General features: G+C 42.7%; 1 protein-coding gene across 1 annotated transcript in view; it reads left to right on the top strand.

The window, feature by feature from the left end:
* dnah10 (dynein axonemal heavy chain 10) overlaps positions 1 to 12719 on the top strand; it is a 330367-nt gene that overhangs the window by 128090 nt on the left and 189558 nt on the right. Inside the window, exons 31-35 of the mRNA XM_060844124.1 lie at positions 2817 to 3086; positions 6106 to 6289; positions 6402 to 6536; positions 8024 to 8176; positions 10328 to 10516. Of these exons, the coding sequence (XP_060700107.1) occupies positions 2817 to 3086; positions 6106 to 6289; positions 6402 to 6536; positions 8024 to 8176; positions 10328 to 10516 (931 nt within the window). The remainder of the gene's footprint in view (positions 1 to 2816; positions 3087 to 6105; positions 6290 to 6401; positions 6537 to 8023; positions 8177 to 10327; positions 10517 to 12719) is intronic.

Here is a 12719-nt window from a genome sequence, read left to right as displayed (position 1 = left end):
TGATCTTATCAAAAGATCCAAACCCTGGAACCTGCAACATCCATTCCTCACCCTGCTCTATCCATGTCCCTGAAATGGCCACAACATCGAAGTCTCAGGTACCTATCCATGCTGCAAGCTCATCTACCTTATTTTGGATACTTCTGGCGTTGAAATAAACACACTTCAAACCAGCTTGCTGTCTGCCAGCACATTCCTATGACCCTGAAATTCTGTCCCTGTCCTTCCTCCTCTCATCCTCCTATGCACCTCCGGTTCCCACCCCCCTGCTGAGCTTGTTTAAACCCACCCGAATAGCACCAGCAAATTTTCCACCCAGGATATTAGTACCCCTCTGGTTTAAGTGAAGACCGTCCAGTTTGTACAAGTCCCACCTTCCCCAGAATGAACCCCAATTATCCATGTACCTGAAATCCTCCCTCCTGCATCATCCTTGCAGCTATGTGTTCAGCTGATAACTTGCCCTATTCCTTGCCTCGCTATCACATGGCACGGGAAACAAGCCAGAGGTAATAACTCTGTTTGTTCTTGCTCTCAGCTTCCCCCCTAGCTCCCTGAAATCCTGCCTTACATCCGTATCCCTCTTTCTACCTATTTCGTTGGTACCTAAGTGGACAACGACTTGAGGCTGGTCACCCTCTCCCTTCAGGAACCCAAAGATATGATCCGAGACATCACGGATCCTGGCACCTGGGAGGCAACACACCAACCGTGAGTTTCGTTCGTTCCCAACAAACCCTCTATCTGAGCCTCTAACGATTGAGTCCCCAATGACTAACACACTCCCCCTTTCTCTCCTTCCCTTCTATGCAACAGGAGCAGGCTCTGTGCCAGAGACCTGGGCCCCACTGCATACTCCTGGTAAGTTGTCCCCCTCAACAGTATCCAAAATGGTGTACATGTTTTTCAGGGGAACGACTACAGAGGATCCCTCCACTGACATTTTTTCCCGTTTCGAACAGTCACCCAGCTTTCTTCTTGCCTAGGAGTAACTACTTCCCTGTAACTCCTAACTATCACAGCCTCTGCCTCCTGAATGATCTGAAGTTCATCCAGCTCCCGCTCCAGTTTCCTAAGACGGTCTTGGAGGTCGCAAGGTTTGTGAAGGTTTGTAGCTCAGGTTGAGGTTTAGGGTGTAGGTTTGCTCGCTGACCTTAGGTTTGATATCCAGACGTTTCATTACCTGGCTAGATAACATCATCAGTGGTGACCTCCAAGTGAAGCGAAGCTGTTGTCTCCTGCTATTTATATCTTTCTCCTGGGGTTTGTGGTGATGTCATTTCCTGTTCATTTTCTGAGGGGTTGATAGATGGCATCTAGATCTATGTGCTTGTTTATGGCGTTGTGGTTGGAGTGCCAGGCTTTTAGGAATTCTCTGACAGGTCTTTACGTAGCCTGTCCCAGGATAGATAAAAAAAAATCAAAAAATAAAAAAAGACCCAGTACAACTCATGGACAAAACCAACGTCATCTATAAAATTCCATGCAAGGACTGCATTACGTAGGACAAACAGGAAGAAAGTTAGCCACCAGGATACATGAACACCAGCTAGCCCCAAAAAGACACGACCCACTCTCCCTCATAGCCCTACACACGGATGAAAAAAGCCACCATTTCGACTGGGACAACACATCTATCCTGGGACAGGCTAAGCAAAGACATGCCAGAGAATTCCTAGAGGCCTGGCACTCCAACCACAACACCATAAACAATCACACAGGTCTCGATGTCATCTATCAACCCCTCAGAAAATGAACAGGAAATGGCATCATCACAAACCCCAGGAGAAAGATATAAATAGAAAGCAGGAGACAACTGCTTCGCTTCACTTGGAGGTCGCCACTGATGATGTTACCTAGCCAGGTAATGAAACGTCTGGATATCAAACCTACAGCTCAGCGAGCAAACCTACACCCTAAACGGTCTTGGAGGAGCGAGAGTTGGGTGCACTTCCTGCAGATGTATTTGGATGGGACATTAATGGTGTCCCTGAGCTCAAACATTATGCAGGTGGAACATTGCTCTCCCTGCATTGCCATCCCTGCTAGTCCCCTAGTCACAAAGTAAAAAAGAGACGCTTACCTGATATGGCCCTGGTCTCTACGGTTAGAGGAGGTGGTGGGTTGGGAGGCCCTACGAAGGTAGGGTCTTGGGATGAGACAACACTGACATATAGCAGGATGGAAATAAAAATAAGAAGTTACTCCTTTCCCAGAAACCTCTGCTCTCTGACTTCAAATTTAAAAGGTCCAATCAGTAAGTCACCGCTCCCGTCTGGCCCCTGGTGCTGCTACCGCTGAAAAACAGAAATGGAGGACTCCCGTGCTCGTGGTAAGTTTTTAACGGTTCAAATCAGTGACTCACCCCTCCCGGCAGGCCCCTGCTGCAAGCTCCCGCCCTTCGAGTTGCTGCTGCCACTGATAAACAGAAATCTAATTAATAAGCTTTATTTCACAGTACAGTGAACATCCATAACAGCCATTATGCTTGCTTTAAGTCAATCAGTACAAACTGGCCACACAGAGGAATACAAGACTCCAAAGGCTTTCGTTAAGAATTCCATAAGGCCATCAAACTATGGGCAGCAGCAGTTTGGCAGCTAATATATCACTGGGCTTGATCAGCTAATATATCAGCTAATATATCACTGGGCTTGATTCTTTATTTCTATTTTCCACTCCTGTCCCTGTAGGTGAAATCTGAGAGTGCAGTTAGATGGCTGATTTTATTACTTTTGGAGTAACTTAATAATCTCTGAAATGTGAGAATGACTGACTCCTTCAGTGAGTAATATACTTTTCCTTTGATCCTTCAGAAATGACTGGATGTTGGTTTTTGAGGGCATGGTCGTCCTTGCTGCTACCCAAGTATGGTGGACATGGGAGGTTGAAGATGTTTTCCAAAGGGTTAAGAAAGGAGATAAGCAAGCCATGAAGAATTATGCTAAGAAGATGCACCAGCAGATTGATGACTTGGTTACCCGCATCACAAAACCACTGAGCAGGAATGATCGTAAAAAATATAACACCGTTCTTATTATTGATGTTCATGCCAGAGACATTGTAGATACATTCGTCAGGGACAGGTAAAGTGGTCACTAGTTAAATGTCAATATTCACAGTCGGATAAATAGGTGTTTTTCTGTGACTAGTGGTGTGCTTCAGGGGTCACTGTTGGAGCCACAATTGTTTACTATTTGCATAGATGATTTGGAGTTGGTTACCAAGTATACTGCGTCAAGTTTGCAGATGACATTAAAATGAGTGATAGAGCAAGAGTGCAGAGGACATTGAAAGTCTGCAAAGTGATAGAGATAGGAAAAGTGAGTGGACAAGGGTCTGGCGGATGGAATACAATGTTGGTAAACGTGAGGTCATCCATGTCGGTAGGAATAATAGCAAAATGGACTATTATTTAAATGGTGAAAAATTTCAGTGTGCTGCTGTGCAGAGGGATCTGGGTGTCCTGTGCATGAATAATAAAAAGTTGGTTTGCAGGTGCAGCAGATAAAGAAGGCAAATGGAATATTGTCCATTGCTCAAGGGATGGAGTTTAAAAATAGAGAGATTATGCTGCAGCTGTGTAGGGTGCTGGTGAGGCCACACCTAGTGTACTGTGTACAGTTTTAATCTTCTTACTTGAAAAAGGATGTACTGGCACTGGAGAAAGTGCAGAGGAGGTTCACTAGGTTGATTCTGAAGTTGGGAGAGTTAGCATATGAGAAGAATTGAGTAGACTGGCACTATACTTACTAAAATTTAGAAGAATGAGGGGAGATTTTAAGAAACATATAAAATTATGAAGGGAACAGGTAGGGTAGAAGAATGGAGGTTGTTTCCACTGTTGGGTGAACTTAGAACTAGGGGGCATAGCCTCAAAATAAGGGAGAACATATTTAGGATTGAGTTGAGGAGGAACTTCTTAATCCAAAGGGTTGTGAATCTGTGGAATTCCCTGCCCAGTGAAGCAGTTGAGGCTACCCCATTGAATATTTTTTAAGGCAAAGATAGATAGATTTTTGAACAGTAAAAGAGTTATTGTAAGCCGGTGGGTAAGTGGATCTAAGTCCACGAAAAGATGAACCATGATCTTATTGAATGATGGAGCAGGTTTGCTGGGCCAGGTGGCCCAATCCTGCTTCTATTTCTTATGTTCTTATATCCTTTATTGGAGTGAAACCGAAGAGTACATGGCTAGGTTTTAATTGTTCCCTTTGTGCTGGCAGAGCAAACTCTTCCTTTTCATTTTTCTTTAACTATATCTTTGCATACATGTTGGAACAAGGGCCATTTTGAACTTCAGCTGCTGATCAGTGCATAGATTCTCTGCTGAAATGAAGTCAGACATTAAGTGGGAGTAGGATCAGGAGTTACTGCAAGACTCCAACTCCTCCTGAGCCCATCATAGGAGCTCTATGTATTCACTTAACCAATGAAAAACCATCAATTATTGATGGAACTCTATCCCTGTACTGGTCAGTGTCTTTAGGAGTTGAAGAAGAGATTGGAAAAATAAAATAATTATATCTTGAACTTACAGCTATTCATTTTTCTTTGCTTGTTGGTTAATTTTATGTTCGAGATAGAGTCGCTATAGTCCCAGAGAAAGACGACAGATGATGAGTTTAACCTGAGAGCCACCACCCTCAGGCAAGGGGTAAGGTTGAGAAGGCAGGACTTTCATGGTAGTCTCAGTTATCTGGTTATCAACACACCCCATTTGTGGTCGATTAATTCAGTTGGCTGAATGGCTGATTTATGATGCTGAGTGAGTTTTTTGAAGATGTAACAAAGAAGATTGATGAGGGCAGAGCAGTAAATGTGATCTATATGGACTTCAGTAAGGCATTCGACAAGGTTCCCCATGGGAGACTGATTAGCAAGTTTATATCTCACGGAATACAGGGAGAACTAGCCATTTGGATACAGAACTGGCTCAAAGGTAGAAGACAGAGGATGGTGGTGGAGGATTGTTTTTCAGACTGGAGGCCTGTGACCAGTGGAGTGCCACAAGGATTGGTGCTGGGCCCTCTATTTTTTGTCATTTACATAAATGATTTGGATGCGAGCATAAGAGATACAGTTAGTAAGTTTGCAGATGACAGCAAAATTGGAGGTGTAGTGGACAGCAAAGAGGGTTACCTCAGATTACAACAGGATCTGGACCAGATGGGCCAATGGGCTGAGAAGTGGCAGATGGAGATTAATTCACATAAATGCGAGGTGCTGCATTTTGGGAAAGCAAATCTTAGTAGGACTTATACACTTAATGGTAAGATCCTAGGGAGTGTTGCTGAACAAAGAGACCTTGGAGTGCAGGTTCATAGCTCCTTGAAAGTGGAGTTGCAGCTAGATAGGACAGTGAAGAAGGTTTTTGGTATGCTTTCCTTTATTGGTCAGAGTATTGAATACAGGAGTTGGGAGGTCATGTTGTGGCTGTACAGGACATTGGTTACGCCACTGTTGGAATATTGCATGCAATTCTAGTCTCCTTCCTATCGAAAGATGTTGTGAAACTTGAAAGGGTTCAGAAAAGATTTACAAGGATGATACCAGGGTTGGAGGATCTGAGCTACAGGGAGAGGCTGAACAGGCTGGGGCTGTTTTCCCTGGAGCGTCGGAGGCTGAGGGGTGACCTTATAGAGGTTTACAAAATGATGAGGGGCATGGATAGGATAAATAGGCAATGTCTTTTCCCTGGTCTCGGGGAGTCCAGAACTAGAGCGCATAGGTTTAGGGTGAGAGGGGAAAGTTATAAAAGAGATCTACGGGGCAATGTTTTCACACAGAGAGTGGTATGTGTATGGAATGAGCTGCCGGAGAATGTGGTGGAGGCTGGGACAATTGCAGTATTTATGATGCATTTGGATGGGTATATGAATTGGAGGGATATGGGCTGAGTGCTGGAAGGTGGGACTAGATTGGGTTGGGATATCTGGTCGGCATGGACAAGTTGGACCAAAGGGTCTGTTTCCATGCTGTACATCTCTATGACTCTATGACTATATGAGTGATGCCAATAGCTCTGGTTCAATTCCCATACCTGCTGAAGATACCATTTTGTGTTTATGATAACCATTAATGTGTACTTTTAATATTAATCAGCATAATGGATGCCCGAGAGTTTGAATGGGAGAGCCAACTTCGCTTCTACTGGGAGCGTGTGCCTGATGAGCTGAGGGTGCATCAGTGTACAGGATCCTTTGACTATGGATATGAATACATGGGTTTGAATGGTCGTCTGGTGATCACTCCTCTAACAGATCGTATATACCTGACACTGACACAGGTATCAAATCTAACAATGAAATAAATTAGACACTGATACAAACGTATCAATGTCAAAATATTGTTCAGTGCCACTTGTTGATTTCAGTGTGATTTGTATTACTTTTATTCAGGCATTGTCCATGTATCTAGGTGGGGCACCAGCAGGACCAGCTGGTACTGGCAAAACAGAGACAACTAAAGACTTGGCCAAGGCTCTTGGATTACTTTGTGTTGTGACAAATTGTGGAGAAGGCATGGATTTCAAAGTAAGGAATTGTAATAATCTGTTATCATATTTCAGACTTTATGTTTAACTTGCTGTATCTAATAGATTTCAAATGGGCGCTTGGGAAAGAGACCTTTGGCTTTATCAAGTGACTGTTTATTTTGCATCTTGCAAAATTATTGTCAAAAATGTTACTGTATTTGTTTTCCTCTCCAGTAACTTATCTGATTTTTCTCCCCCTTCATCATTAAGTTGAGAGAGCAGGTTAGGTTGAGGCTGACAGCTTGTCACTAGTAGGGCCCTCAGTGTCCCCTGAAGTGAAATTTCTCTCCTTTTGTGGAATTAGCTTAATTTTTCCCCACAACACCACAATTGAAATATATGGATGGCATTGGCAGTGAGCTCGCTTCTTTTGTTCTGTGTTGAAGCCTTGGTGGATGCTGTATTGAGCCATCATTGATTAGTTCTATTATATTGTGGGCGGCACGGTGGCACAGTGGTTAGCACTGCTGCCTCACAGCGCCTGTAGACCCAGGTTCAATTCCCGACTCAGGCGACTGACTGTGTGGAGTTTGCACGTTCTCCCCGTGTCTGCGTGGGTTTCCTCCGGGTGCTCCGGTTTCCTCCCACAGTCCAAAGATGTGCGGCTCAGGTGAATTGGCCATGCTAAATTGCCCGTAGTGTTAGGTAAGGGGTAAATGTAGGGGTATGGGTGGGTTGCGCTTCGGCGGGTCGGTGTGGACTTGTTGGGCCGGAGGGCCTGTTTCCACACTGTAAGTCTAATCAAAATTAACTGAATGGGTGAGGGAACGATCCAAGCTAAGAGGAGCCTTCTGGAAAATGATCTGTTTCGATATTGTGGACAAGCAATGGGAAATGTTGAAGGGTTGGAAGAAACTGAACTTACATAAGTAGTATCTGTGCCAGAAACTGAATTTTTTCAGAATCAAGAAATTCAAATGGATGATGCATTTGATAAATCTATGAATAAACTTGACATCTAATAGAAGAAGCATATCATTTGGGAAGATTTCATATCACAGTTTAATAAATTGCACAACTGAAATTGTCTATTAATGATTTTGGTGCCTAGAAAAATCTCTAAATTTGAAAATGCAGGCTTGGGCATGTGTTCTGCTCTGTGTTTTTCTATTAAAAAATTCTTATCCAACAAGTTGAGAGTGTGGTGGTGGAAAGGCACAGCAGGTCAGGCAGCATCCGAGGAGCAGGAAAATCAACGTTTTGGGCAAAAGCCCTTCATCAGGAATCTCTAGCATCTGCAGTCCTCACTTTCGCCTCTTATCCAACAAGGCCAAGGCTTTTCTTATTTATTACTACACTTATTTCTAGCAAAGCTCCATGAGCCATATGTGACTCCAGCGTGGTTGACTGCCCTCAGAACTGGCCCAACTAACCCTTCAGTTGTAACTGAAAAAAGGGCCTGACTATTTTCTCATGGCAATCATGGTGTGTCACCCAACCTGAGAATGAAGAATGATGAAAAAGTCACTCCATCTTTTCTTGTAGGCAATGGGGAAAATCCTCTCTGGATTGGCTCAGTGTGGTGCTTGGGGCTGCTTTGATGAATTTAATCGTATTGAGGCTGCAGTCTTGTCAGTTGTGTCTTCCCAAATCCAGACAATCCGCAATGCACTCATGTATCATCTGACCAGATTCCAGGTAAGAACAACAACTTACTGTTATTGCACATTTTAACTTTTCTAGAGGTTCCTCTTGTCTGTGTGTATTAACTAATGTAAATAATTCCCATGCTTATATATATATGGATAAATGCAGATGAAAAAGAAATAGGTAAATTATCCATTCGTGAATAGCGATCTGGTTCATTATACTGCAACTATCTCAGTGCATTTTATGTTCTGTCTAATATACAGCAGGTTCATTTATTGGAACAAAATGCTTGCAAAACAATTGCCTGTGTGCTTAGTCTGACCTTAAAATATAGATAAGTTAAAAAATCACAAAACACCAGCTTATAGTCCAACAGGTTTACTTGTAAGTTCTAGCTTTCGGAGCTCTGCTCCCGCATCAGGTAGCTAGTGGGGCAAGATCATAAGTCATAGAATTTTTCGCACAAGATAATAGTATCAGGCAATTGATACGATATATTGAACAAACATAGATTGCTGTTAAATCTTTCATCTTTTAGAATGGGTTGCAGGTTTTGGTTCATTAATGTTTAAATTCCAGAAGTTCTTTTCAGTCACATTCTTGAGATAACTTAAAGTTTTATTTAAAAAATGATGTCTCAGCTCAGACAATGCATTAAAAGTGTGAGGTTAGAGTCTATCTGTTTCCCAATCTTGAGTCAGACTGGTTCTATTTCCAAAGTAGGAATTTATGAAATGTTATATGGATTGACTGCCTGCATTGACTGTGTGCAGTTTGAGTGTTTTTTGAGTAGAGCAGAATGTGCCTGCAAATGCAAATTCACCACATAGACTTATATGTGTGTGTGTCTGTGCATGTGAGGGACAGAGAGAGAGATAGAGAGTGTGTGTGTGTGTGTGTGTGTGTGTGTGTGTGTGTGTGTGTGTGTGTGTGTGTGTGTGTGTGTCTGAATGCGCATCTGTGCATGTGAGTGTGACAGAGTGTAAGCCTGTGAGAGGTTGTGCATGTGAGTGTGAGGGGTGTATGTGTGTGAGTCTGGGAGAGAGTGTGTGTCTGAGAGAGGGTCTGTGTGATTGTGTGAGTACGTAAGTGCATTTGTGTGCATGCATGAGTGAATAGTACAGTGTGACATAACCCCAGATCCTGGTTGAGGACATCCTCGTGGGTATCGAACTTGGCTATCTGCCTCTGCTTGGCCACTCTGCGTTGTTGCATATCCCAACGACTGCCTTGGGGGACAGTCACCCAAAGGTCTGAGGCTGAATGTCCCTGACCGCTGAAGTGTTTCCCATAGGAGCAGTGCTCCAAAAGCTAGTACTTCCAGATAAACCTGCTGGACTATAACCTGGTGTAATGTGATTTTTAACATTGTCCACCTCAGTCTAACACTGGCACCTGCTCACCATTAATATATGATGTCATTGGCCATATTTCTGAACGGTATGTGAGCAGCTAAAGTTGGGAAACTTTGCGTTCTGTCAGACCTAACTCTCTCCAAAGGGCTCCATGCTGCCGTATTTCCACACAGTGGAGCTAAGTGCAGGATGAAGTTGGCCCAGTCTTTCAGGAGACAAACCCAAGGTGGTATTGATGATGGATAGATGGCCAGGCTTGAACTTCTCCTTTCTTTATTGGGACTTCGGCTCACTTCAAATTATGAATTCCAGGCCCTCAGACCTTTACGCCTCACCTTCACCGTCCCACATGCCCCCTCTATGGTCCCGTATCCACTACAAGTCCCTCATATGCACCTTGCCACCTCCATGATCCTTCAACCTGCACTCACTGTCCCTATCATGCTCCTCTGTGCCCTTAATGCCCCTCATATCTACCATGCTGACTCCAAACAGCTTATATCCCCAGGACCCTCCAGACACCCCAATCCTCCTTGCCTCCTCTACTCCCATCATAGCATCCATTATGAATCTATGTCCACCATGTAAGAAATGTGCAGGCATAATAATGTCACCATTACATATTGCTGGTGAAAATTCCCAGAGACAGGAATGAGGGTGGGCATCCTGGAATCAGATCCTGATTTGGTGGCATCTGGGTCTCTGTGCTGAATTCCTAGAGATTATTTAGTTTTATTAGTGTAAACACAATGTGATCAGCTGCTATATTGGCACTGCTGCTTCTTATTATGCTGCTGACATTTGGTCTGTTGTTCTTGCATTCTCTGTGGTTTTATTCGTGTAGTTTGAAGGCCAGGAGATTACATTGGATAGTCGAATCGGCATTTTTATCACCATGAATCCTGGCTATGCTGGACGTACAGAGCTGCCAGAATCGGTGAAAGCTCTCTTCAGGCCTGTGGTGGTGATTGTCCCTGACCTTCAGCAAATCTGTGAAATTATGCTTTTCTCAGAAGGATTTCTTATGGCAAAGGTAGGAGGGCTGCAAATTTTAGTTCAGAAACATCCCATTCAATTTTAAATGGAAGTTCATTTTGTCCAGAAATTTGTTACTTAAATGCATTTGGTCAAAGACTCACAGAGAAAAAAATACATTATGAAAATTAAACTAGCTAAAAACTATACTGAAATTAATTTATTGTTTTTTTAAAACTTAGCATATAAGTCAGCCTTCTGTAACATTGCTTGCATCAGTTAGGAGGATAAATTGTGTTCTAACTACGGGGACATTATTGTCTGTAATCCACCACATATACTTTGACTGTTACGAAGAGTTACATTTAGAAGCATTCTGCAACCCCTGTTTAGTTTGCCACAAATAATCTTAAACTTATTCTACCAATGTCAAAAACAAAATAGAAAGAGATCTGAGTTAGGCTTGGAGGACAAGTGTGACAATGTACACAGTTTGGTAACTAAGGCCAGTGATCTGCAGGTATGAATAGCCACATGGAAATAAGACTACTGATGATGATGGAGTCCTGACTCCAGAGAAAACGGGAACATTGAAAGCTTAATGTTGCTGGCTAGACAGTATTCAGGAAGGGGAAGGGAGGAGAAAGGTGAAAAGATAGCAGTTTAGCTTAAGGAACATATTACAATTTTGGAAAATGAATATGTCTTTAAGAGGTCAAAGACAGTGAAATAATTCTACAGAGGCTGGGTATCCCATCACCAAACTGCCTTCTATTTAAACATTAACAGGCCTTGACTATCAGACTGCCTCATACAGAGTTAGGCAGCAGTATCCCTGACATTCAACCATTTTATATTAGCTTAAAAATGTGTTGCTGGATAAGCGCAGCAGGTCAGGCAGCATCAAAAGAACAGGAGAATGGACGTTTCAGGCATAAGCCCTTCAGGAATCAGGCTTATACCCGAAACGTCGATTCTCCGGTTCCTTTGATGCTGCCTGACCTGCTGTGCTTTTCCAGCAACACACTTTTAAACTCCGATTTCCAGCATCTGCAGTCCTCACTTTCTCCTAACCATTTTATATTAGCCAAGACTCCCTGCTTGGACCAGATTAACTGCCCCAATTGGGGAACTCATATTCTAGAATGTCCAACTGGCTGACATTGTTACAATCGCTACAGACACAGTCTATATATTTGGAGTTAGGAAATGAGAGATGAGGTACGGCATTACTTGGTATGATTTATAAGGCACCAAATAGTAGGACGGGGATAGAGGAGCAGAATTTGTAAATAAATCATTGGGAGGTGCAACAACTGTATAGTAATGATAATGGGGACTTTAACTAGCCCAGTGTTGAGTGTGAAAGTGATTATGTTAAGGGAACAGCAAAAGAGGATTTACAAAAATTCTTTCATGGGTGTGAACATTGCTGGTAAGATAGTCTTTGTTGACCATCCCTAATTGTCTTTGAGAAGATGGTGTGTTGTTGATCAGTAAATTTCCTGGAGTAAATCTCTTCTGCGTCTCTCTGAGATCCTGACAGACTTCTAAAAGTAAGGTGCCAAAAAAAAGCACGGCTGGGATTTATAAGGTTTTGTATAACATCCTTGCTAATGCACTCTCTTCCTCTGTAAAAGAAGTTAATTAACCTGTACGTGTTTTATCAGTCATTGGAGCTTATCCTGCAACCTAGAAAGATGTGCGTACATAAATCCCATCCCCAGATGCCTCTTTTCCTGCACCTTCTTTAAAGTTGTACCATTTAGTTCGTATTACTTCTTCTCACTTTATGTACTAAAAGACATAACTTCATACTTCCCTGCCATGTATCACCAATTTGATTTCCTGAAATCTGTTACTGCATTTGTTTGTTTCATACCATCTGCAAACTCTGAAATTACTCCCAATTATAAAAAAAATCATGTTTTGAGGAAATGTTGTACTGGATTTGAAGTATTAACTCTGTTTCTCTGTCCATATATGCTGCCAGACTTGCTGAGTTTCTTCAGCACTTTCTGTTTTTTGTCAAACACGACTCCCCTTAAACATATTCTTACTGATTTTCATTTATTTACCCATATTGTTCCAAGTGCTCAAGCTTGAAAGGGTTCAGAAAATATTTACAAGGATGTTGCCAGGGTTGGAGGGTTTAAGCTATAGAGAGAAGCTGAATAGGGTGATGCTATTCTGCAGTATCCACAGTTCTTTTGTTTTTGTTTGTTCAAGCAAAGTCACAGGCAGTTCAATCAGATTATTTC

The sequence above is a fragment of the Hemiscyllium ocellatum genome, chromosome 24, assembly GCF_020745735.1.
Source record: "Hemiscyllium ocellatum isolate sHemOce1 chromosome 24, sHemOce1.pat.X.cur, whole genome shotgun sequence".
NCBI classification, from domain to species: domain Eukaryota; kingdom Metazoa; phylum Chordata; class Chondrichthyes; order Orectolobiformes; family Hemiscylliidae; genus Hemiscyllium; species Hemiscyllium ocellatum.
This window is presented reverse-complemented; position numbering and strand designations above follow the sequence as displayed.